The sequence below is a fragment of the Eleutherodactylus coqui genome, chromosome 8 (assembly GCF_035609145.1).
Source record: "Eleutherodactylus coqui strain aEleCoq1 chromosome 8, aEleCoq1.hap1, whole genome shotgun sequence".
NCBI lineage: Eukaryota > Metazoa > Chordata > Amphibia > Anura > Eleutherodactylidae > Eleutherodactylus > Eleutherodactylus coqui.
In genome coordinates, this window is record NC_089844.1 from 33,629,801 (window position 1) to 33,656,326 (window position 26,526).

The 26,526-nt window shown below is 46.4% G+C and overlaps 1 protein-coding gene across 1 annotated transcript in view; it reads right to left on the bottom strand.

Annotated features, from left to right (window-relative positions):
- Positions 1–26,526, bottom strand: part of LOC136576288 (aldehyde oxidase-like) — a 104,950-nt gene that overhangs the window by 72,865 nt on the left and 5,559 nt on the right. The window contains exons 4-7 of the mRNA XM_066575465.1: positions 14,806–14,914; positions 8,861–8,987; positions 3,737–3,798; positions 1,015–1,137 (exon numbers count right to left, since the gene is read on the bottom strand). Of these exons, the coding sequence (XP_066431562.1) occupies positions 1,015–1,137; positions 3,737–3,798; positions 8,861–8,987; positions 14,806–14,914 (421 nt within the window). The remainder of the gene's footprint in view (positions 1–1,014; positions 1,138–3,736; positions 3,799–8,860; positions 8,988–14,805; positions 14,915–26,526) is intronic.

The window sequence follows — 26,526 nt, forward strand, 5'->3', positions numbered from 1 at the left end:
CATGCAGACACCTTGACAGAATGAATAGTGTGTGGCACATAGGTTCCCCATTGCTATGCCCACGTGTGCAGCTCCTGTTGGCGGTGGCACAGGATTATATTTCTCATTGCTTATGTACAGCATTGTGGGCTATCGCCCCGCCCCTTTTAAAGAGGGTCGCTGCCTAGCCGTGCCAACCCTGTGCAGTGTGTGCCTGCGGTTCCTCGTCATGGCAGACGCACTTATAAATAGACATGAGGGTGGTGTGGCATGAGGGCAGCTGAAGGCTGCGCAGGGACACTTTGGTGTGCGCTGTGGGGGGGGGGGGGGGGCGGGTTGGTCAGCATGTAACCCAGGAGAAGTGTCAGTGGAGTGTCATGCAGGCAGTGATTGTGCTTTGTTGGAGGTAGTGTGGTGCTTAGCTAAGGTATGCCATGCTAATGAGGGCTTTTCAGAAGTAAAAATTGTTGGGGGGGGGGGGCACTCTTGCCGCTATTGTGGCTTAATAGTGGGACCTGTGAACTTGAGATGCAGCCCAACACGTAGCCCCTCGCCTGCCCTATCCGTTGCTGTGTCGTTCCCATCACTTTCTTGAATTGCCCAGATTTTCACACATGAAAACCTTAGCGAGCATCGGCGAAATACAAAAATGCTCGGGTCGCCCATTGACTTCATTGGGGTTCGTTACTCGAAACGAACCCTCGAGCATCGCGATAATTTCGTCCCGAGTAACGAGCACCCGAGCATTTTGGTGCTCGCTCATCTCTAGTATATACCTGAAAACAAGTGTCTTATATTAATTTTTGTTCCAAAAGATTTAACTTTTTTACATGTATGGCTGCCTGGACACTAATTAAATAGCTTTTTCTTATTAACTGTAACTAGGTCTTAATTTTGGAGCAGGGCTTACATTTCAAGCATATTTAAAAAGCCTGAAAAATCATTCTGCATCCTCAAAAATCCTCAAAAATCAAGCTATGTCTTATTTTCAGGGACACAGGGTGTATATATATATATAAAATGAACAAAACGTACATCTCCTGAAACAGAATTAGGCTCTTCATGCTGTCCGTTGACTCCATTTACTCCATTATGCTTGTCCGTGGCTTCATTGCCATTACAGGTGCCATTCTCTTTCAGTTGACAACAATCTTCTTTCTTTAAAAACAAATTGATGTAATTTACAATAGTGAAGATTAGATATAGAAATAATGGTATAATAGGTAAATAAAATGCACTAGTTTTGATGACAAGATTTGCATTAAAGGGGTGTTTTTATTAAAGATATTTATCCCCTATTCACAGTATAGGGGATAAATGTTTTATGGCTGGGGGTGCAACCACTGGGACCCACAGGAATTCTGAAATCTGCACACACTAAATACCCCATGTGAACAGAGCGGTTGTATGCGTACACCACTCACTATTATGGAATGGAGGAAGATTGCCATGTGCATTGATCTCACTTCATCCCATAGAAGTGAATGGAGCAGTGGTCGACCATGCAGACCATTGCTGCATTCACACAAGGGATCTAGCCCAAGTTAAAGTGCTTTTCTATGATTTCAGTAAAACAAAAATAAATAGAACAAGGAACTTCTCATTACATTTTCTTCTAAGTGATAACGCCACATGATTGCACGGATATAAAGGCAGAAATCAGGTAAGACACACAGCAATTAGACATTTTTTCCCCATCGTGTGGATAGGAGATAAAGGTGTTTAATGAGAAAACCTATTTAAGGAGTCAATATGAGGTACACAAACAGCATAGATCAGCGGGCTACGCTGTTCCTGACTTATGGAAACAGCGTAGCTCACAGTTACGCTGTTTGCCTAATTCCCATTGACTTCTATTGAAGTTATGAAAACAGCATGGCAAAAAGAGTGCTCGGCTATTTCCATCCGCCGGACCACCACACTGAGTGGTTGAGCTTGATGAGGGCCCTAACTCAAGGACAGATACTTGTCCTGCACCGATTAAACTTTTTATTGCACATCTTGTGGATGGGAATACCCCTTTACTTCCTAAACACCTTTGTTCAAGGATCCCCAAACCAGCTGAAGACACCACTACAGAACAATATTTTATTCTGCATATGAACAGCAATTTACATACCACAATAGTCCTTTCCTTCATGATGACAAAACATCTGTGGTCACAACCGGCTGCCATAGCCCGGTGATGTATCATCACCATAGACAACATGTCAACATTAAGCCAAAAATATGGACAGTACAAACTTTTCAAAGCCATGTGCCTCATACTCCGAAACACATGAGCCCTTCTGCAGACCTCAGAATGATTTTAGACTCCAGGCTCAAAATATTTATTCAAACTCCATACTATAATGTACAGCTGTGCATATTAGCACAGACCGGAGGAGAAAAAGAAAACACAGACTACAGCTACAGGCTGGGGATGAAGCATCAAAGCCAGCAGGAAAGCAGACTTCCCTTCTGGCTACCTACCCTCTCTAATACACTTTGTATGCCACTGAATGGAGTTGGTGCATGCACAGAGTAAAGATAAGTGGATACAGCTCCAGAGATCCCATCAGGAAATCCCTGGGGTTCTGCAGAGGGTATTAGTGTATCTTGTCGCCACTGGAAGCTGGGGGTTTGGCAGGGAGAACGCCCCTCTCACACCCCTAGCTCCTGATAGGATGAAGACACTAAGGTCCTAGCAGCTGAAATGAGGACCTGTAAAAGTTAAAGAACATAAGTAACCCTCACCCTAAGGCTTCCGGGGGCCTCAAAAAACAAAGAAATGCAGTCGATGCAGCCCTCACTGTTACTGTAGCTGCCGTCCCCCCTTGGATCTGCACGCTCGTTCCCGCTTGCTGCCTCAGTCATCTGGGGTCGCTGTCGGCCGGCGGCTCTGTGAAAGGTGAGCGGCGCATCTGGAGGCTCCCATCTGTATGAGTGCAGCAGCCGTCCCCTGGTACCATCTTGAGGCTACGTCCTGGCCGGTGGCTGTGTGCAGTGAGGTCGCTTGCCGTCGGCGTCTGTGTTCTCTGTGACCGCCGGTGGGCCACTGGCGTAAGATGTGGAGCCTCCGTCTGCTACGCTGCCTCCGTGCTCACAGGTGTTAGCGGGCGGCCGCCTCAGTGTTTAGCAGCCAGGCGCCTCAGTGCTGCCTGACCGCCGATCCCCGGCTGACAGCTCATGCATCAGCGGCTGTCCGCAGCAACGTACTGTGGACATTAAAGGGGGAAGGGCGCTTTCATGTTCCTGCTGCAGAGGCGGCCTGACGCTTCATCAGTCTATAGGGTTCCTCCTTCAGGGCCACAAGGGGGATCAGGCTAGCAGCTGCGGCCAACTCTGTATGGCTTCCTCAATAATGTTTTGTGGGCTTAGAAGACCTGCAGGGTGAGCGCCTATGCAGCCAATCAGGTGCAGAGGCCGTCACCTCCCTGTCAATCTTGACTCCACCAGGTCTTCCTGGTGGCTTCAAGATACACTAATACCTCTGCAGAGCCCAGTTTGGGAAATATTGTTAAACTATACCGCAAGATTGCTTGTTTAAAAGCAAGAAGATTGTATTTCCAGTTCTGCCAAAGTAATGTACAGATCAATGGCGAATGCACGATTTTTGAATGGGTACAATTAGTAATTTCCCGGCTTCTTCTGTAAGGCATCACATAAAGCACAGACATTTTAAAGTTTAAGGCACAAGAGAAAGAAAACTATTACTGGGCGGTGAAAAGCCTCCCCCAAAATGTTCTTTGTTCTATTCAATAGCTTCTTTACTTACATTGCAGAAAGTTCTGCATCCATCAATTATTGGCCGATATCCTGTACAACGGCACAGATTACCTAATAAAGAGGAACACGGGTAAACAAAGGGTTGGAAAATGAAGTTAAACCAGTTTGCAGACTTTATCTCATTGGACTGCTTTCGAAACAACTGTACATAAACTTAATCAGATTTGCTTGTCCCTTATAAAAACAAACATCGACCAACATTCAAGGTCAGTTAAAGGTCTTTTTAATCCCACCTGCTTTCATTCCAAATCATTCACCCAAGTAAAGAGCCATTATGCTCCGGAATCGTCCCTTCTAACCAGCTACTTCAGGACTATTTTGTCCCATATCATTTTGAGTACGGTAGTTCACTCTGAGCCATTTTATTACATGTTTTTGTTATTTGCCTCACATGTACCCAATATTATATGTAAATTAAATCTCCTTTTATATCATTCATTCCTTTTGGAATCGCATTCGATGAACTGTGTTGTAGACAATACTTACCTTCCTGAACTTTACATGGTCCCCATAAGTCATAGACAGGTCCAAACTGTACACAATTATTGATCGTTGTTTACTTTGATAAACAATGTAGAAAGATATGCAGAATATTCTACTTCACAAGATTGTCAGCCCACTCAGCTGTTTTTATGGAATTGTTAATTAATGTAGTGTAATGGGTAGTCCTTTAGGGCAGCTGCACACAACCAGGTCGGATTCCACATGCGGGAGCCCGCAATGGACCCAGTGCCCGACCGGTACCCGCGCGTACCGGTCTTTTTTGTACTGCGGATGGTCCGCATGGTGAGCCATGGGACATGTGCAGTACAAATTTTCCCATGCCATTGCTAGGCGATGAGGCAGAATCCGCGACCTTTCTGCAGTGTCAATTGTGGAAAGGGCTATGAGTCGGATAGCTTCCATTGACTTCAATGGAAGCTGTACGCTACAAAAATAGAACATGCCGCAAATTTTCCTACGTGAGCAAAAAATTGCAATTGATTTCCGGTCGTGTGCAAGAAAAAGCATTTTTCATTAGCATGTTATGGGCTCCGGATTCTGCAATGCAAATATGTCTAGGTGTAGCCGGCCTTACTGCATTTTTCCTGACTCATTGCACCTTTTTATACTATTACCATGTTTCCCTGAAAACAAGACCCTGTCTTATATTAATTTTTTCCCAAAAGAGGCACTAGGTCCTATTTTTAGGGTAGGTCTTATTATACTTACCAAACAAGCTTGGTCCAGGTCCCTCCTGCTGCTCTCCACAGCTCCGATGCGCATCATGCAGTCCTCAGCCGCTCATACAACATCACATCGCAGCCATCACATTGCTTTTTCCACTGCTGCTCAAACAATCAACGCAGAGCTGGATGAACCAATCAACAGCCATCGCGTTGAGGAGGCGGGATTTTCTGAATTGACTGAGCTGTGGCCAATCACACCCATCACATTGGTTCATCCAGCGCTGCATTGATTGGTTCTTCAACTGCTGCTCAGCCAATCACAGCCATCACTTGCTGGAGGTGGGATTTATGAATCCTGTAACCAGGAAATGATGTTATCTGAGTGTCTGAGGAAACCGCGCCGAACCTCTGAAGAGCAGTGGGAGGGACCTGGACCGAGCCTGCTAGGTAATGCAGTCTTTTTTTTATATAGTCTAACCAGGGCTTATTTTTGGCGTAGGCCTTCTTTATGGGGTACGTCTTATTTTTAGGGAAACAGGGTAGCTGGTGTTGTTATGACCTGTATGTCAATCCAGGGAGAGGTACCAGTGCTGAAACATGTAGTAAAATAAAACTATATTAACTGCATCCTGTTAATATGTATACTGTCAGAGCCCACTATATGTGTCAAACCGACTCAAATAGAGACGAATGAGATAATACATGTAGGGGGAGATTTATCATAAGCACAGTTTTGTTGTGATTATTCGCTGTGACGTTTTGGCTATGCTGATGCCCAACATGCACCTAATTCTTCAAAATGTCACACGCAGCATGTTAAATCAGGCACAAATACCTTCCTTCTGTGTGGCGTGAGAATTTGTGCTGAAAATATACCTCCTCGGCACTGGAGTGGCTTTGCGAATTTTTATGTGACTTTTTAAAAAGTTATAAATCAGATCTAAACAGCTGCGCCAAATAAGCCACGGCCACGAATGTAGACTAAATGAATACAGCATTAAAACTGGAGCACAAGGTAGCTAGAGAAGAAAAAGTCCCATTTTAGGACAAAATCCAGGCACAATAGCTTTGCTAACTCTCCCCATAAGCATTACTAACACTGAGTGGTGGTAATTAAACAATATTTAGGGTGGTTTAACACTGCGCTGTTTTTTTTTTGTTTTAAAACGATACTCGTGTTTTGAGGGAAATCCAGAATTGGGTTTAAGGACTTATTCAGACGACCATATATCGGCTGCGTTTTCACGCCAAGCCGATATACGGTGTCCTTGTCTGCAGGGGGAGGAGGATAGAAGAGCCAAGAGCAGGAACTGAGCTTCCGCCCCCCTCCGCCCCTTGCCACTACTGCAAAGGGAGGGACGGGGCGGAGCTAAGCTACGATACTTAGCTCTGCCCCCTCCCATTGCAAATAGTGGCAAGGTGCAGAGAGGGGGCGGAAGCTCAGTTCCTGCTCCTGGCTCTTCTATCCTCCTCCCCCTGCAGATGAGGACACTGTATATCGGCTCGGCGTGAAAACCGAGCCGATATACGGTTGTCTGAATAAGCCCTAAAAGAGATGGGAAATCTAAAGTAAGGACTTAAACTTTTCTTACTTGCAGGATTTACTTCTGGCTCTAGCTCTAAAAGCTGTAGGAAAAACTTCCACAAAAAAATAGCTACATTTTCCCCAAAAAGCTGTGCGTGAAACCAAGTCAAAGGGTTTTTCTGTGACTTCAGTAAAACAGAAATAAATAGAATAAGGGTTAGGAACGTATATGTATATTGTCATGTGGCTGCATGGATATAAAGGAAAAAACCAGGAAAAGATTTCCCCCCAAAATATATTTGCTGTCTATTTTGATTTAATTGTGTGTAAATGTGTAATTTTGGAAACGCCTTTTAACAACAATCTGTTTGTAAGGTATTAAAGCATTAGGCTACATTCACATAAGCACGATATTTGGCCGAGAAACTCGGGCTGATAACGCAAGTTTTACACGTGGATGCAAGGCGTTTTTCATTCAAAAACGCCTTGCATCACTACTGTGCAGTTGCGATCCTCAGGCACGCGTTTCACGTGTGTCAAAGGATCACAAGTGTTTCCCATTGTTTTTAATGAGAAACATCACAGCGCACGTCGATGCACGTCTTTTAAGGTCCCACTGAAAGCAATGGGAGAGGCGTTCCCAGAGAACACCAAAAAAAATAGGACATGCAGTGACTTTTAACCTTCAGCATTGCTGTGAAGGAGAAAAATCGTTCATGTGAATAACTCCATTCAAAAGAAATTCGCTCCCACGTGCATAGGGCTTATCACACGAGCGTATATCGGCCGCGTTTTCACGGCCGGCCGATATTCGATACCATGTGATGTACGGGCTCGCCATATATAACGTCGGGCGAAGGTAGACAGCTCTGCTAAGCTGTCTCTACCTGCCCACCCCCTCGCTGGATCACCTCCTATCTCCTCTGGCTGGTTGCAATGGAAGGGGGCAAGCCAGGGTTGGAGCCAAGCGCTCGTAATCTCCCTTGTCCACAGCCAGCAATGGTAGGGGGTGAGAGGACAAGGGGCGGAGAGGAGAAGAGAAGGGGGAGGGAGTTTAGCAGTCAAACTGCTAAGCTCCCTCCCACCTCCCTTCTCCACCCGCTGTCATTGGCTTCCATAGGAGTCTATGGCAGCGGCCGTAGTCAGGCCAGGAAGATAGTTGCCTTACATGGCCGAATGAAGACAATGTTACTAAATTACTTTATAGAAAGTGGTCACTGTTTTTCACTCATAAGCCATGATGAAGTAGCATCTCTCACTCCAAAATTATATAAATTTGCTTTACTGGCTATCTAGAATTGTGTAATTGGTTAACTTAAAGCTCTTGTATACAGGCCAAGGATCGAATTAAAGAACACTCATACAAAAGAACATCTGCAGTTATTCTTTGTCTGCAGCTGAGTTGTTTTTAATTCTGCCCTTATACTACAAGGGTCAACTTGTATACCGGGGGTTGTCTAGATTAGAAGACTGGTATCCTTTGTCTAGCTTGATGTATTTCAGTGAACAAAGCATGAACAGATCAATGGCTAAACTCCATTCTCCCTTTCTGCCCCCACTTTGTTTAAAGGTCCCTACTAACATAAGGATCAGACACGGGGGCTAATTCACTATCCAAAATACAACAGTTTTCTGGAGCAAATTACGCCAGAAAATGATGGCCACCACATTTATCGTGTGTTTTTAGACACTTTCGCACAGTTTTTCCGACTCGTCTGAAAAAAGGGCCATGGCCAAATTGAACCAAAAATTTCCCAAATAGCTGAAAATTGTGCCAAAACTTGGTGCAAGTTTTGGCGTACACTAAGCCAACCAGTAGATGGTTAAACCTAGACTAGGGCGTCTTAAAATTCAACAGATGTATCATTCAGCAAAGCTACTGTGATGAATCTGGCATATTTTAAGATCATCTAGGTCTGCACTGTCTTTTAGACCATATTAGTAACTGAGCCCCATTGTGGCCATTGTGTCTAGATAAGAGATAATGTAACTTTACATAATAGGGACAAAAGTTAGATAGTACCATTAAAGGGGTTGTCCAGTTAACTATTGACGGACACTCTGGGCCCCCACCAATCAGTTGTTTATTGGGTCACTGCATTTGTGCAGAGCACTGATTTCTGCCAGAAGCAAGCAGCTCTGTTCCCTCAGTGTTGGTGATTCAAGCCAAATTCTCATGGAAATAAATGGAAACTTGAACTGCAACAAGAAGCAGAGTCAGTGCAGCGGGAAGGATTGGGGGTGTCCATTTCCAGAAGAAATCAGCTATGTGCCCGATTGCAGTGGCCCAGCAAACAACTGGTTGGCGGGGGTCCTGAGCGGTGGACCCTCGCTGACCTGCTATTGATGGCTTATCCTGAGGTTAGGCCATCAATAGTTTACAAACGCACAACCCCTTAAATTCATGAAATTGTCGTACCTCCCAGCGCGTTGTTTATCTGCTGCATGGTGGGTTGTGGGTGGTTCCTCAGCAGACTGTACATAGACATCACCATCCCAGGAGTACAGAAACCACACTGAGAGCCATGAGCTTTTGCAATCCTTTCCTGCAGAAAATATTTACTATATCAACAACAATACAATGGTTTGTCAAGATAGACAGAAATTAACCCTTTCTTAAAAGTGGTTTTCCGGATATGTCATCAATAGTTGATCGGCTAGGCTCCCCATCGATCAGCTGATTGGGCGCCCGCTGACAGCGCCGCAAATACACAGTGGTCGGAGTGAGAGCAGATGTTCCGACACCTTTGTAGTGGCCGGCACAGCTCCCATTGATTTCAATGAAAACTGTGCTTGTAATTACAAGCACTGGCCACAGGTGTCAGAGTATCTGTTTCCGTTCCGACCTTTTAGTATTTGCGGCGCTGTCAGCAGGCGCCCAATCAGCTGATCAACTATTGAGGACTTATCCTAAGGAAAGGTCTTCAATAGCATCTTCACCGAGAAACCCCTTTAATATAAAGCCACAATAAAAGTACAACAAGAGTGTTAGAATAGAAAGGTCAGAATATACAATAGTAAAAAGTTATTAAAAGGAAAGCCCTTCTGACAGTTGCTACAAGCTTACTGTATCACATGCTGGGCTTGGTTTACCTTTGAACACAATCTTAAAGTTTAACAGCTATGAACACCTTTGTACTGAAATTCTTTTATTGGTTATTTACTCCCCAACTGTAAAATTAAGGAACTTTTTAAATATCATCATATAGATGTTGGCTTACTCACTGTTTAACCCCTTCCCTCCCCATGATGTAAGGGTACGTCATGGGAGCGGGGTACTTCCGGCAAAATGACGTACCCTTACGTCATAGGGATAGTGTGAGATCATGACAGATCTTGCGCTAACTGGCAGCGGGAGACAGCTGTCAACGATAGCCGGCCTCCTGCTGAAACAGCGGGGGTGCATCGGAGATGCGGCCTAACCCCCGCTGTTAACCCCTTCCTTGCCGCGATCTAAGTAGATCGCGGCAGGGAAAAGGTTCACAGAGGAAGCACACTCCCTCTGTGACTTTAGCCGACTCTCGCGATGTTATCACAGAGAGCCTGGCTGGTTGCTATGGCAACAGGACGCCAGATATCGGCGTCCTGTATTGCCAGAGCCTGTGATCGCTGTATAAGCGATAAGACATTGCAGGAGAGAAGTCCTGCACTGCCTTATCGTAGCGATCAACGGTGGTATAGTGTAAGTACTTCAGAGGGACACAAATGGTGTAAAAAAAAATAAAAATCTAAATAATGAACAAAAAACAAATATGTAAAGAAAACCCTTTTTTATGCTTTTTCTCATATTAGCGTAAAAAAAACAACAAAAAAACCCCACATATTTGGTATCGTTGTACCCGTAAAGACCCGTACACTAAATCAAACACGCTTTTTATCTTGCACAGCAAAAAGCATTAAAAAAACACTAAAAAACTGAGGCAAAATGCAAATTTTTAGCATTTTGCTTCCCAAAAAACACAATAAAAGTAATTAAAAAAAAACAAAAAACTTATGTACCTCAAAATGGTACCAATAAAAACTACAGCTCATCTAAAAAAATAAGCTCTCACAGAGCTCCAGCTATAGAAAAATAAAAAAAGTTATAGGACTTTGAATGCAGCAATATAGAAAAAAAAAGGGTTTTCATTGCAGAAAAATGGAAAAACATTAAAAAAAAAAATTATAAGAATTTTGGTATTGTTGTAACCGTACCAACTCACAGAAAAACATGTATTGCGTCATTTATGCTGCATAATTAACGCTTTAAAAAAAAATCTATGGCAGAATTGATGCGTTTTCTCTCCCTATGATAATAAAAAAAAAAATAATAAAAGTTTTACAATATAGTCTATGTACCCAAAAATGGCACCAATAAAAACTACACTACGCCACGCAAAAAACAAGCCCTTATATGGCCGCATCGACGGAAAAATGAAAAAGTTATGGCTTTTGAAAAATGAACATGAAAAAATACCAAAAATCGTTGCATCCTCAACGCCAAAATAGGCCATGTCATTAAGGGGTTAAATGCTGATTGATTCCATCATGTGTCTGTGCACGAAGAGACGGTTGATTGAGGGGAAATGAAGGAGATACATAAGAAGTGATCCAGCACAGGAATGTGAAATCCAAGGAACTTTATTAAACTTGCTTGATAAAACAACGACTATCTACCGTATATACCGGCGTATAAGACGACTTTTGAACCCCGAAAAATCTGCTCTGCAGTCGGGGGTCGTCTTATGCGCCGGTAATACAAAAAAAAAAAAAGTGTAAAAAAAAAAAAATTATTACTCACCTCCCACGGCGTTCTGTCGCGCTCCGGCAGGATGTCGCTCGCTCCGGCAGGCTGTCGCTCGCTCCTCGTCCCCGGCGCAGCATAGCTTTCTGAATGCGGGGCTTGAAATCCCCGCTTCCAGAAAGCTAATACACACGCCGGCAGCCATGACAGCATTGAATGGCTGTGATTGGCTGAAGGCGCACGTGTTAGCAATCACACCCATTCAATGATGTCATTGAATAGTGTGATTGGCTGAAGCCACGTGTGCTTTAGCCAATCACAGCCATTCAATGATGTCATGGCTGCCGGCGTGTGTATTAGCTTTCTGGAAGCGGGGATTTCAAGCCCCGCATTCAGAAAGCTATGCTGCGGCGGGGACGAGGAGCGAGCGACAGCCTGCCGGAGCGAGCGACATCCTGCCGGAGCGCGACAGAACGCCGTAGGAGGTGAGTAATGAATTTTTTTTTTTTCTCCACTGTATACCGGCGTATAAGGTGACAGTTGGGGGGTCGTCTTATACGCCCCGTCGCCTTATACGCCAGTATATACGGTATATATAAAGACGAAAGCCCTCACTGACTCACTCACTGACTGACTGGCCACTAATTCTTCAACTTCCCGATGTCGTAGAAACGTGAAATTTGGCATGAGCATTGATTATGTCATAAATAGGAAAAGCTAATGGGTCCCAACTCGATTATTCAATTCTAAGCGCAAAAGAATTAGCGTTCAAATTTTACGTACGGAATCTAACTCTCTCACTTCCTGATGCAACAAATAATTACACAAATTTTTACTGCACAAATGTGAAATTTGCCATGACCATTTTTTGAGTACTAAATATTGGAAATTTAAAGGGTTGGAACTTGATTATTCAATTCTATGCATAAAAGTAAGTGACCCCCTATGTAATGTAACTAATAACACACATCTATACTGCACAAACTTGAAATTTGGCATGACCATTCCTATGTTATGTAACTAATAACATATCTGCACCCCGCAATATATGAGACAGTTATCTCCTCAGCAAAACAAAAACGCATTTATCTAAAGTAACCACAACTTTATAAGATTTTGCGTGTGAACACCAGATAAACACCAGTACCAAATTAACTCGGGCGAAGCCGGGTATATCAGCTAGTGTAACTACAAGAGACATGGGTCTGCTGTCACTCTACGCAGTTTAAACACGACTAAAACGCCAGGTTCAAAGTGCGTACATTTTAATTAGAAGAACCGCGGGTCTGAGGTCATACCGGTAGGGATTGTGTTTACAAGCAAGTTTCATGAAGTTCCTTGGATTTCACATTCCTGGGCTGGGTCACTTCTAATGTATCCAACTTTCTAAATTGTATCCATTATAAAAAAAAAGTGTCCTAGCATTCTGCTCCTGTAGAGTCTTTGTAACTCCTCCACATAGCAGGTTGTCATTGCTGCTTCTAACATGAATCAAACAACTCTTACCTTTTAAAACAAATGTGTTTTAAATTGCAGCTTTCTGCAGCCATTAACAATTTAGTTTTAAGGGATTATTCAAACTTGGCAGATTTGTTGCAGAGATTTCTGCTACGGTCCCATTTTTTCTGAATGGGGCTTGCAGAAATTCATGTGTTTCCTGCAGAAACAACCCCATTTAGTAGAATTGAAGTGATTTGAACTCGAAGAAATATCTACAACAAATAGTTGCTTGTGACTTTACCCTTAGGGCTCCTGCACACAGGCGGATTTGATTTGCGGAATCCGGGGCCAGCGGCTGCCCCCGGATTCTGCAGTGAATACTGCCCAAAGTCTCCTATGGAGACAAGCTGCTTCCTGCACACAAGCAGAAATTTCCACCAGTGGCAGGAGAGAGAGGAGAGAGATTAGAAAAATAATAATAACTATAATAAATCACTGTATCTTTCATTCTATGTGGATTTCCTCAGCAACGGCTTCCATTAAAGTCAATGGAAGACGTCCGTCCTGCGGCCCTTCTGCAGTGAGCACTGCAGAAGGGTCGCGGGATCTGCATCATCGCCTAGCGACTGTGCAGTTTTATCTGTACTGCGCATGCGTGCCAGTGCTTCCTGAAGTGCAGGAAAAGAAGAATGGGGACAGGTGAGTGGGGGTCACCGGTCGGGCACAGCGTCGGATCCTGCTGCGGGATCCGACCCCGACGTGTCCAGAAGGCCTCACCGTGAGAAAGGGTGAAAATCTTTGTTGAGGTTTATGCTTACTAATATTGTAATAGATGAAATGCACACATTTATTCTAAGTAATGATTGGAGGTTCTAAAGCATTTCACATACTATAGAGACATTAACATGAAATGATCACTGAATGTATGCCCAAGGCCTTAACCCATTAAGGACCAGGTACAGTAAATATATGGCGCCTGGTCCTGGGCTTAAAGCACCGCCGATAGTAAAATTACGGTGACGCTTTAAGCCTCCTGGCTCTGCAATCAATTAGAGACAGGACGGGTTGTCCGCTGTAAGCAAGCTGATAACCCGGAGGAGAAGGCCGGAGGGACTTTTAACCCTTTCTGCCTTTTCCTTTGCAGAGTACACAGAGCTCAATGAGAGCTATGTACTAGAAAGTGAAAGTGGAAGGGGGGGGGGGGTCTCTTCCACTCCAGGAGCTGGGGGACCATGTGACCACCGGGGTTCCCTGGTACAGCAGAGCTGGAGGGTCATACTAGACCCTGGCCGGCTCTGACAGTGACTAATGTCACTGCAGGGGTTGTTTTCCCCTGTAAATGGGGCTCCTATGGATGCCCCAGCTACAGTGGGAAAGTGTCAAATAAAAATAAAAAAATGTCCTGCAGAGGTCTTATATGACGTCATGGGGGACATAGATAGTAAAAAACACAATTACACACATAAGTAAAACAAAATTACAGAATAAAACAACAATACATACATAAGAAAGAGAATAACACAAAGCAGACGCCAACAAAAACCGTCGCCGTATGCGCCCTGTAAACCAAAACCATACATATTATATATCAAAACGTCCGAAACAAATAAAGAAACCCGTTCCCGTACTTTGTTTTCGTGTAAATATACTAAATAAAAAAAACTATAAATGTTTTTAAAAAATCATTTTTTTTAGCATTTTACCCCGAATAAAACTAAAAAACGGAAAGAAAAGTCAGTGAAAAAGATATTTTAAAAAATCATCCTACATGTCATGGGAAAAAAATGCAGTAAAAATAATTTTGGTAACTAAAGGAAACAAAATAGGGCAGTAAAACCGCCACATGGGTAAAATCCCTAAAAGTATCCGGTCCTTAAGGTAGAAAACAGCCTGGTCCTTAAGGGGTTAAAGAGTATTAGACATCAATAAGTCCTATGTGAGGGAATACATTCTGATTACAGAGAGCGTGCTAGCTAAAACTTGGTCTATGCCCAATCCTGGTAATGCTATACAGTAATTTTATAATCGGGCTAGCTAGAACATGAGAGCATATTACACAAGAGAAGCAAATCTGTAAATACTAAGTAAGGTATTATCTAACCCCAGCTATAAACAACTTGGACTTAAGTAACATAGGTCTAACATGTAGAGATGAAGAGTAAAAATGCAATGAGGAGAACAAACCTCCTGTAATGAATTACCTGTACTGGGTGCAGCTTACTACTAGTACTCCCAATTCCTTCCACAGTGGTGATAGCAGCTCCATGGAGAGAGCATATTGGAAGCAGGCAGGCATTGGCCGAGTAATGGCTTGCAGTGTTAAAAAACAAACTGAAATGAAGCATGGCCACACATACAGTGCAAAGCTGCCGGGCTTATACTGAGTGATACAAGTTTCTTCATACTCTTAGGCATTTTATATTTTTTTCTGACGGTGTTCATCATGCAGGATAAATAATGTGATATTTTAATAAATCGACTTTCACAAGTGCCGCAATACCAATAATGGTCATTCTGTTATGGTGTTCAATTTATGCATCTACTGGGTGTTACGTGTGCTGCTGGGACCTATAGTTTTAAGCTACCTAGCAGCATAGCCCTACAGGGTTAATTGATTGAGCTGGCTGGGTGTGGTACTTCCTGCTAGCCAATCTCCTGGGTCTGTGCTCATATATAAACATACAAATGGACATGAACCGCAAGGCACAGATCACACAGCAAGCTGCAACAGAACACAGATAGCAGGTCACACAGCAAGCTTCAACAGACAAGGATTCATGACTGCTCACCCTGAACACCAGACAGACTGACAAGGAGCTGGGTTTATATAGGAGCACAGACCCAGGAGATCCCTGGGAAAGGGATTGAACTTTTCACTTTTTTTTTTAAATACTTAAACTTTAATAAAATGATTTTACATTTTTTCACTTGGGGACTTAAAGTTGCTTATTTCACTTGTACAAAAGTATTGCAGTATATTGTACTTTTAATGTCCTATTAAGCTCTGCCAAATCTTTACAAGACCATAGGCTACCATGGCAACCAAACGGAAGCCCACAATCTCGTTGTGGGGACCATATCTCTCATCCCGTCCACTGTGGTCATGCGTCAGCTATATTTTACAGCTGGCACGCATTCCATATGGAATGGGCTTGGCTCTAGAGTCTGCTCCTTAAGAACACCAAGCAAAATGGACATTAATTAACATTGCGCTGCATGAAGGAGGTTAAGGTCATTAGACACCAGGAGAAGTGATTACTTAAAGGAGATGTCCCGCGCCGAAACGGGTTTTTTTTTTTTTCAACCCCCCCCCCGTTCGGCGCGAGACAACCCCGATGCAGGGAGGTAAAGAAAGCTCACCGGAGCGCTTACCTGAATCCCCGCGCTCCGGTGACTTCTCTACTCACCGCTGAAGATGGCCTCTTCCTCCGTGGACCGCAGCTCTTCTGTGCGGTCCATTGCCGATTCCAGCCTCCTGATTGGCTGGAATCGGCACGTGACGGGGCGGAGCTACACGGAGCTACACGGAGCCCCATAGAAGACTGCAGAAGACCCGGACTGCGCAAGCGCGGCTAATTTGGCCATCGGAGGGCGAAAATTAGTCGGCACCATGGAGACGAGGACGCCAGCAACGGAACAGGTAAGTATAAAACTTTTTATAACTTCTGCATGGCTCATAATTAATGCACAATGTACATTACAAAGTGCATTATTATGGCCATGCAGAAGTGTACAGACCCACTTGCTGCCTCGGGACAACCCCTTTAAGGCTGGATTCAGACGACCGTATATCGGCTGGGTTTTCACGCCGAGCCGATATACGTCGTTTCTCTCTGCAGGGGGGAGCCTGGAAGAGCAAGGAGCAGTGCTCTGAGCCCCTGCTCCGCTCCTCTGCACTATTTGCAATGGGGAGGGACGGGGGCGGGGCTAATTCTCGGAACTTAGACCCGCCTCCGTCCCGCCTCCTTTCATTGCAAATAGTGCAGAGGGTCGGAGAGGAGGCAGAGAGGGGGCGGGAGATGAGGACACCGTATATCGGCTCGGCGTGAAAACTGAGCCGATATACGGTTGTCTGAATCCACCCTAAAACAGTGTTTCCCAATGCAGAAACCCAACAGGATTTGTGAAAAAAACTATCTGTGATTATGCATTTGTGGTCTTGCCAAGTTCAAGACTCGAGTGCTTGTGATATCAGTACATTCTAGAACTTGGCAAGTGATACCTAAAGTTATGATATTAATTCCTTATCAGAGAACTATTGTAAGTTGAAAACATTGTAACTTGAGACCACAGCTTTACTGAAAATAGTAATTAGTTCCAAAGCCAACAAAAAGTCACCCAACATAAGGCCGCTCTCACACGGTACGCTTTTTTTTAATATAAATTCTTTAAGGTTTCTCCAAATTATTCAGAAAAAGAAAACAAAGGAACGGGTCCCTCCGAGAGGGCAGTGCAATCAGTAACATTATAAACAGCTTACAGAATGACGATCGTAGTATGCTCCATTCCTCGAGCAAAAGGAGGGCGCACCTCTCAAGGCGGGTTGACCCAGACCTAGGCCTAACCATTCACACAGCACGCTTTTTACCGCATTTGAAACACGCTAATCGCGGTGCAACACCTCCATTAATTTCAATGGGGCTTCTCAGACCTGCGCTCCAATGCAATGTAACACCGTGTTTTGCAAGCACCGTCTGCTCTATTTTCCCACTCATCACAATGATGGGGTGTGTAAAAACACTGCCAAATGCGTTCAAAAACGCTGCTCGAAATCGTGGTAAAATACTGCAATTTTGAACACGGCAGTTTGTGAACACGTGTGACAACGGCCCAAGGGTGATTCAGACGAGCATGTTTATGTGAATACTAGAGATGAGCGAGCACCAAAATGCTCGGGTGCTCGTTACTCGGGACGAAATTTTCGCGATGCTCGAGGGTTCGTTTCGAAAAACGAACCCCATTGAAGTCAATGGGCGACCCGAGCATTTTTGTATATCGCCGATGCTCGCTAAGGTTTCCATTTGTGAAAATCTAGGCAATTCAAGAAAGTGATGGGAACGACACAGAAACGGATAGGGCAGGTGAGGGGCTACATGTTGGGCTGCATCTCAAGTTCCCAGGTCCCACTATTAAGCCACAATAGCGGCAAGAGTGGGCCCCCCCCCTCCCAACAATTTTTACATCTGAAAAGCCCTCATTAGCAATGCATACCTTAGCTAAGCACCACACTACTTCCAACAAAGCACAATCACTGCCTGCATGACACTCCGCTGCCACTTCTCCTGGGTTACGTGCTGCCCAACCCGCACGACCCAGTGTCCACAGCGCACACCAAATTGTCCCTGCGCAGCCTTCAGCTACCTCATGCCACACCACCCTCATGTCTATTTATAAGTGCATCTGCCATGAGGAGGAACCGCAGGCACACACTGCAGAGGGTTGGCACGGCTAGGCAGCGACCCTCTTTAAAAGGGGCGGGGCGATAGCCCATAATGCTGTACAGAAGCAATGAGAAATCCAATCCTGTGCCACCTCCATCAGGAGCTGCACACGTGGGCATAGCAATGGGGAACCTATGTGCCACACACTATTCATTCTGTCAAGGTGTCTGCATGCCCCAGTCAGACCGCGGTTTTTTATAAATAGTCACAGGCAGGTACAACTCCGCAATGGGAATTCCGTGTGCACCCACAGCATGGGTGGCTCCCTGGAACCCACCGGCTGTACATAAATGTATCCCATTGCAGTGCCCTGAACAGCAGAGCTAACGTCAGATTAAATGCAGGTGGGCTTCGGCCCACACTGCATGCCCCAACCTGACCGGGGTTTTTAATTCATAGACACAGGCAGGTACAACTCCCTATTGTGAAGTCCCTGTGGACCGACAGCATGGGTGGGTGCCAGGAAGCCACCGGCGGTACATAAATATATCCCATTGCATTGCCCATCACAGCTGAGGTAATGTCATGTTTAATGCAGGTGGGCTTCGGCCCACACTGCATGCCCCAGTCAGACTGGGGTTCTTTAGAAGTGGACACATGCAGTTACAACTCCGTGTGGACCGACAGCATGGGTGGCTCCCTGGAACCCACCGGCGGTACATAAATATATCCCATTGCAGTGCCCATCACAGCTGAGGTAATGTCATGCTTAATGCAGGTGGGCCTTGGCCCACACTGCATGCCCCAGTCAGACTGGGGTTCTTTACAAGTGGACACATGCAGTTACAACTCCGTGTGGACCGACAGCATGGGTGGCTCCCTGGTACCCACCGGCGGTACATAAATATATCCCATTGCATTGCCCATCACAGCTGAGGTAACGTCAGCTTTAATGCAGGTGGGCAAAAAATTAATTGGATTACACTGTAGGCGAGGGCCCCAAAAAATTGGTGTACCAACAGTACTAATGTACCTTAGAAAAATTGCCCATGCCCAACCAAGAGGGCAGGTGAAACCCATTAATCGCTTTGGTTAATGTGGCCTAATTTGTAACTAGGCCTGGAGGCAGCCCAGTTAAAATAAAAATTGGTTCAGGCGCAAGTTTCAACGCTTTAATGAGCATTGAAACATATAAAAATTGTTTACAAAAATTATATGACTGAGCCTTGTGGGCCTAAGAAAAATTGCCCGTTCGGCGTGATTACGTGAGGTTTCAGGAGAAGGAGCAGGAGGAGGAGGATGAATGTTATACACAGATTGATGAAGCTAAAAGGTCCCCGTTTTTGATGGTGATAGAGAACGATGCTTCCATCCGCGGGTGCAGCCTACGTATTGCTTAGGTATCGCTGATGTCCGCTGGTGGAGAAGAGAAGTCTGGGGAAATCCAGGCTTTGTTCATCTTGATGAGTGTAAGCCTGTTGGCACTGTCGGTTGACAGGCGGGTACGCTTATCCGTGATGATTCCCCCAGCCGCACTAAACACCCTCTCTGACAAGACGCTAGCCGCAGGACAAGCAAGCACCTCCAGGGCATAGAGCACGAGTTCAGGCCACGTGTCCAGCTTCGACACCCAGTAGTTGTAGGGGGCAGTGGCGTCACGGAGGACGGTCGTGCGATCGGCTACGTACTCCCTCACCATCCTTTTACAGTGCTCCCGCCGACTCAGCCTTGACTGGGGAGCGGTGACACAGTCTTGCTGGGGAGCCAGAAAGCTGTCAAAGGCCTTAGAGAGTGTTCCCCTGCCTGTGCTGTACATGCTGCCTGATCTCCGCGCCTCCCCTGCTACCTGGCCCTCGGAACTGCGACTTCTGCCACTAGCGCTGTCGGATGGGAATTTTACCATCAGCTTGTCCGCCAGGGTCCTGTGGTATAGCATTACTCTTGAACCCCTTTCCTCTTCGGGTATGAGAGTGGAAAGGTTCTCCTTATACCGTGGGTCGAGCAGTGTGTACACCCAGTAATCCGTAGTGGCCAGAATGCGTGTAACGCGAGGGTCACGAGAAAGGCATCCTAACATGAAGTCAGCCATGTGTGCCAGGGTACCTGTACGCAACACATGGCTGTCCTCACTAGGAAGATCACTTTCAGGATCCTCCTCCTCCTCCTCAGGCCATACACGCTGAAAGGATGACAGGCAAGCAGCATGGGTACCCTCAGCAGTGGGCCAAGCTGTCTCTTCCCCCTCCTCCTCATCCTCCTCATGCTCCTCCTCCTCCTCCTCAACGAGCTGAGATATAGACAGGAGGGTGCTCTGACTATCCAGCGACATACTGTCTTCCCCTGCCTCTGTTTCCGAGCGCAAAGCGTCTGCCTTCATGCTTTGCAGGGAACTTCTCAAGAGGCATAGCAGAGGAATGGTGACGCTAATGATTGCAGCATCGCCGCTCACCATCTGGGTAGACTCCTCAAAGTTTCCAAGGACCTGGCAGATGTCTGCCAACCAGGCCCACTCTTCTGTAAAGAATTGAGGAGGCTGACTCCCACTGCGCCGCCCATGTTGGAGTTGGTATTCCACTATAGCTCTACGCTGCTCATAGAGCCTGGCCAACATGTGGAGCGTAGAGTTCCACCGTGTGGGCACGTCGCACAGCAGTCGGTGCACTGGCAGATGAAACCAATGTTGCAGGGTGCGCAGGGTGGCAGCGTCCGTGTGGGACTTGTGGAAATGTGCGCAGAGTCGGCGTACCTTTCCGAGCAGGTCTGACAAGCATGGGTAGCTTTTCAGAAAGCGCTGAACCACCAAATTAAAGACGTGGGCGAGGCATGACATGTGCGTGAGGCTGCCGAACTACAGAGCCGCCACCAGGTTACGGCCGTTGTCACACACGATCATGCCCGGTTGGAGGCTCAGCGGCGCAAGCCAGCGGTCGGTCTGCTCTGTCAGACCCTGCAGCAGTTCGTGGGCCGTGTGCCTCTTCTCTCCTAAGCTGAGTAGTTTCAGCACGGCCTGCTGACGCTTGCCCACCGCTGTGCTGCCGTGCCGCGCGACACCGACTGCTGGCGACGTGCTGCTGCTGACACATCTTGATTGTGAGACAGAGGTTGCATAGGAGGAGGAGGAGGGTGGTTTAGTGGAGGAAGCATACACCGCCGCAGATACCACCACCGAGCTGGGGCCCGCAATTCTGGGAGTGGGTAGGACGTGAGCGGTCCCAGGCTCTGACTCTGTCCCAGCCTCCACTAAATTCACCCAATGTGCCATCAGGGAGATATAGTGGCCCTGCCCGCCTGTGCTTGTCCACGTGTCCGTTGTTAAGTGGACCTTGGCAGTAACCGCGTTGGTGAGGGCGCGTACAATGTTGCGGGAGACGTGGTCGTGCAGGGCTGGGACGGCACATTGGGAAAAGTAGTGGCGACTGGGAACTGAGTAGCGCGGGGCCGCGGCTGCCATCATACCTTTGAAAGCCTCCGTTTCCACAACCCTATACGGCAGCATCTCTAGGCTGATAAATTTGGCTATGTGCACGTTTAACGCTTGAGCGTGCGGGTGCGTGGCGGCGTACTTGCGCTTGCTCTCCAACACTTGCGCTAGCGACGGCTGGACGGTGCGCTGAGAGACATTAGTGGGGCCGAGGTCAGCGGAGTTGAGGGTGTGGGTGCAGGCCAGAAGACGGTAGTGCCTGTGTCCTGAGAGGGGGGTTGGATCTCAGTGGCAGGTTGGGGCACAGAGGGAGAGGCAGCGGTGCAAACCGGAGGTGGTGAACGGCCTTCGTCCCACCTTGTGGGGTGCTTGGCCATCATATGTCTGCGCATGCTGGTGGTGGTGAGGCTGGTGGTGGTGGCTCCCCGGCTGATCTTGGCGCGACAAAGGTTGCACACCACTGTTCGTCGGTCATCTGCCCTCTTAGTGAAAAACTGCCAGACCTTTGAGCACCTCGGCCTCTGCACGGTGGCATGGCGCGAGGCGGCGCTTTGGGAAACAGTTGGTGGATTATTCGGTCTGGCCCTGCCTCTACCCCTGGACACCGCACTGCCTCTTCCAACCTGCCCTGCTGCTGCACTTGCCTCCCCCTCTGAAGACCTGTCCTCAGTAGGCGTAGCAAACCAGGTGGGGTCAGTCACCTCATCGTCCTGCTGCTCTTCCTCCGAATCCTCTGTGCGCTCCTCCCTCGGACTTACTGCAATTACTACTACCTGAGTGATAGACAACTGTGTCTCATCGTCATCGTCCTCCTCACCCACTGAAAGCTCTTGAGACAGTTGCCAGAAGTCCCCAGCCTCATCCCCCGGACCCCGGGAACTTTCCAAAGGTTGGGCATCGGTCACGACAAACTCCTCCGATGGGAGAGGAACCATTGCTGGCCATTCTGGGCAGGGGCCCGGGAACAGTTCCTGGGAGTCTGCCTGCTCCTCAGAATGTGTCATTGTAATGGAGTGAGGAGGCTGGGAGGAAGGAGGAGCAGCAGCCAGAGGATTCACAGTTGCAGCAGTGGACGGCGCAGAATTCTGGGTGGTAGATAGATTGCTGAATGCACTTTCTGCCATCCACGACAGGACCTGCTCACACTGCTCATTTTCTAATAAAGGTCTACCGCGTGGACCCATTAATTGTGAGATGAATGTGGGGACGCCAGAAACGTGCCTCTCTCCTAATCCCGCAGCAGTCAGCTGCGATACACCTGGATCAGGAGCTCGGCCTGTGCCCACACCCTGACTTGGGCCTCCGCGTCCTCACCCGCGTCCTCTAGGCCTACCCCTTCCCCTCAGCATGCTGTATTACCAGTAGTGCAGAAACAGAACGCTGTAATTAAATGTGCCGCTTATTGGCCTGTGGTTGGAGGCTGACTTCCCTTACGGAACGCACAGCAGAGCCAGGAAACAATTTTGTGCACGCCTGTAGTGAGACGTAGGTGCGTATGACTGAGCTAGTGGAATTCACAGCGCAGAAGCAGTCAAGTGGCCAAAGGCCAGTAGTAGGCCTGAAGTATTTTGCTTCTATTTTTTTTAAATGCTGAGCTGATACAGCAGACAGATACTGTAGGCAGCGTATAATATTATGTATACTGTTTCCCTCTGGCGGGATGACGGCGGTGATGTAACAGAGACAGCAGACCCAGGAAACAATTTTGCGCAAGCCTGCTGTAACGCTTAGCTGCGTATTAATTAGGACTACTACCCCCAGCAGACAGATACTGTAGGCAGCGTATACTATTATGTATACTGTTTCCCTCTGGCGGGATGACGGCGGTGATGTAACAGAGACAGCAGACCCAGGAAACAATTTTGCACAAGCCCGCTGTAACGCTTAGCTGCGTATTAATTAGGACTACTACCCCCAGCAGATAGATACTGTAAGCAGCGTATAATATTATGTATACTGTTTCCCTCTGGCGGGATGACGGCGGTGATGTAACAGAGACAGCAGACCCAGGAAACAATTTTGCGCAAGCCTGCTGTAACGCTTAGCTGCGTATTAATTAGGACTACTACCCCCAGCAGACACGCAGTAAACTGAAGACGGTTACAGGCAGCCCAAAAATAGTATTTTTCCCCAATTCTTTTGAAAAAGCCCACTGCCTATATAGCCTGGATATCTCTTTCCCTGCCTCACCAGTACTGGCCCTATACTCTGTACAATGACTGCAGACTGAGGACGCAATGCTCTGCACGCCCGATATACAAAAAAAAAAAATTGTCCAACACTGCTAAAAGCAGCCTCAACAGTACTGCACACGGTCAGATGTGGCCCTAAGAAGGACCGTTGGGGTTCTTGAAGCCTAAAATCACTCCTAACGCTCTCCCTATAGCAGCTCCGGCATCAGCAGCACTTTCCCTGATCTCTGTCAGAATGCATCTGTGGCGAGCCGCGGGAGGGGCCGATTTATATACTCGGGTGACACCTGATCTCGCCAGCCACTCACTGCAGGGGGGGTGGTATAGGGCTTGAACGTCGCAGGGGGGAGTTGTAATGCCTTCCCTGTCTTTCTATTGGCCAGAAAAGCGCGCTAACGTCTCAGAGATGAAAGTGAAAGTAACTCGAACATCGCGTGGTGCTCGTCACGAGTAACGAGCATCTCGAACACGCTAATACTCGAACGAGTATCAAGCTCGGACGAGTACGTTCGCTCATCTCTAGTGAATACATAACCACACATCTATTAGAACCATTGGTTCCCTATGTAGTGTTCACATGTCAGTGTTTTACAGGCGTGCAAACGCGCGCACCTGTAAAAAGATAGGACAGGTGTGCACCGCATACATAGTAACATAGTATGTTAGGACAAATGAAGACAACGTCCATCTAGTTCAGCCTGCAATAGTTTCTACCTGTCTGTAAGACTCGGATCAACAACCCCACTGGTCACCTAAAATTTATATCCTGTAATATCCTTCCGCTCCAGAAAGACATCTAGTCCCCTTTTAAACTCCTCTATGGATTTTGCCATCACCACATCCTCAGGTAGAGAGTTCCACAGTCTCACTGCTCTTACAGTAAAGAACCCTTTTCTGTGCTGGCGATTAAACCTGCTTTCTTCTAGACGTAGCGGATGCCCTCTTGTTATTGTCGCAGTCCTGGGTGTAAACAGATCACGGGAGAGATCCTTGTATCGTCCCCTCATGTATTTTTACATAGTTATTTGATCGCCCCTTAGCCGTCTTTTTTCCAGAGTAAATAATCCCAATTTGGATAGCCTCTCTGGGTATTCCAGTCTCTTCATTCCATGTATTAGTTTAGTTGCCCTTCTTTGAACCCCCTCCAGCACTGTAACAGCTTTCCTGAGCACCGGTGACCAGAACTGTACGCAGTATTCCATATGGGGCCTGACAAGTGCCTTATATAGTGGGAGGATAATGTTCTCGTCCTTCGCCCGTACACCTCTTTTAATGCACCCTAAGACCTTATTAGCCTTTGCAGCAGCTGACTGGCATTGGTTATTCCAGTTTAATCTACAATCCACTAGTACCCCCAGGTCCCTTTTCATCTCACTTTTCTTTACTCAGTGTATATTGGTGACATCCGTTTCTCCTGCCCATAATCTTACATTTATCAACATTGAACTTCATTTGCCATTTTTCTACCCAAGCCCCCAGCTTATCCAGGTCCGTTTGTAGCCGCATATTGTCCTCCGTTGCATTGATTATCTTGTATAATTTTGTGTCATCTGCAAATATTGATATTTTACTGTGCAGCCCCTCTATCAGGTCATTGATACATATATTGAACAGAATGGGGCCTAATTCTGAACTACCATAGGTCTGTGGTGTGTATCAATATTCCCTGCAGGGAGTCCCCTCATCACTGAACACTGACAGCACTGTCACAGTGTTCAGTGACAAGTCAACTCCCCGCAGGGAGAAAAGAATCTCCTGCCACAGCTGTCAGAGGATCGCAAAGCTCTCCAATTGATTCAATGGGGCCGCCAGCCCCATTGAAAGCAATAGGATGTAGTGGTTTTCGGTGAAGGGCTTTAACCCCTTCCCGCACCATGACGTATAGGTACGTCATGGAGCCACGGGATAGGTATGCAGAGAGGTCGCAGGACGACCTCTCAGCATACAGCGTGGGCGTCAGCTGTTTAATACAGCTGACACCGTGGGCAATAGCCGCTATCGGCCATTCGGCCGATCGCAGCTATTAACCACTTAAATGCCGCTGTCAATTCTGACAGCGGCATTGAAATCCCCCGAACGATGTTCAGGGGTCCCGGGCGGCCCCCGCGGTGAGATCAGAGGAGCCGTGCAGGTATCATGGCAGCCAGGGGCCTTTAGAAAGGCCCGAGGGCTGCCTTAGCGGACTGCCTGTCAGAATGCAGTATGACGTAATGCTATAGCATTATGTCATACTGCAGGAGCGATCAAAGCATCGCTGCTTGTAGTTCCCCAGGGGGACTTTAAAGTAAAGTAGAAAAAAAAAAAAACAATAAAGTTTTTTTAATTGTAAAAAAAAAAGGTATTAAAGTTTAAATCACCCCCCTTTTGCCATATCTATTATTAAAAAACCTAAATAATAAAATAAAAATATGTATTTGGTATCGCCGCGTTCTTAAAAATCCGATCTATCAAAGTAGTGCATTATTTATCCCGCACGGTGAACGTCGTCCGAAAAAAAAAAAGCATTTTTTTAGTTACCCTGTCCCCCAGAAAAAAACGCAATAAAAAGCGATCAAAAAGTCGTATGTATTCCAAATTGGTACTATCAGAATCTACAGGACATCCCACAAAAAATGAGCCCTTGCTCAGCTACGTCAACGGAAAAATTTAAAAAGTTATCGCTCGCACAAAATGACCACAGAAAATAATTTAAAAAAATTAAATGTCTTTGAGAAAAAAAAATTGTGGTACAGTAAAAAAAACCTATACAAGTTTGGTATCGTAGCAATCGTACCGACCCATAGAATATCATGTCGCTTTTGTTGCCGTTTGTGCGCCGTAGAAACAACACGCACTGAAAGATGGCGAAATGTCGTTTTTTTTTCATTTTGCTCCACTTAGAATTTTTTTAAAGTTTTTCAGTACATTATATGGTACTTTAAATAGCAC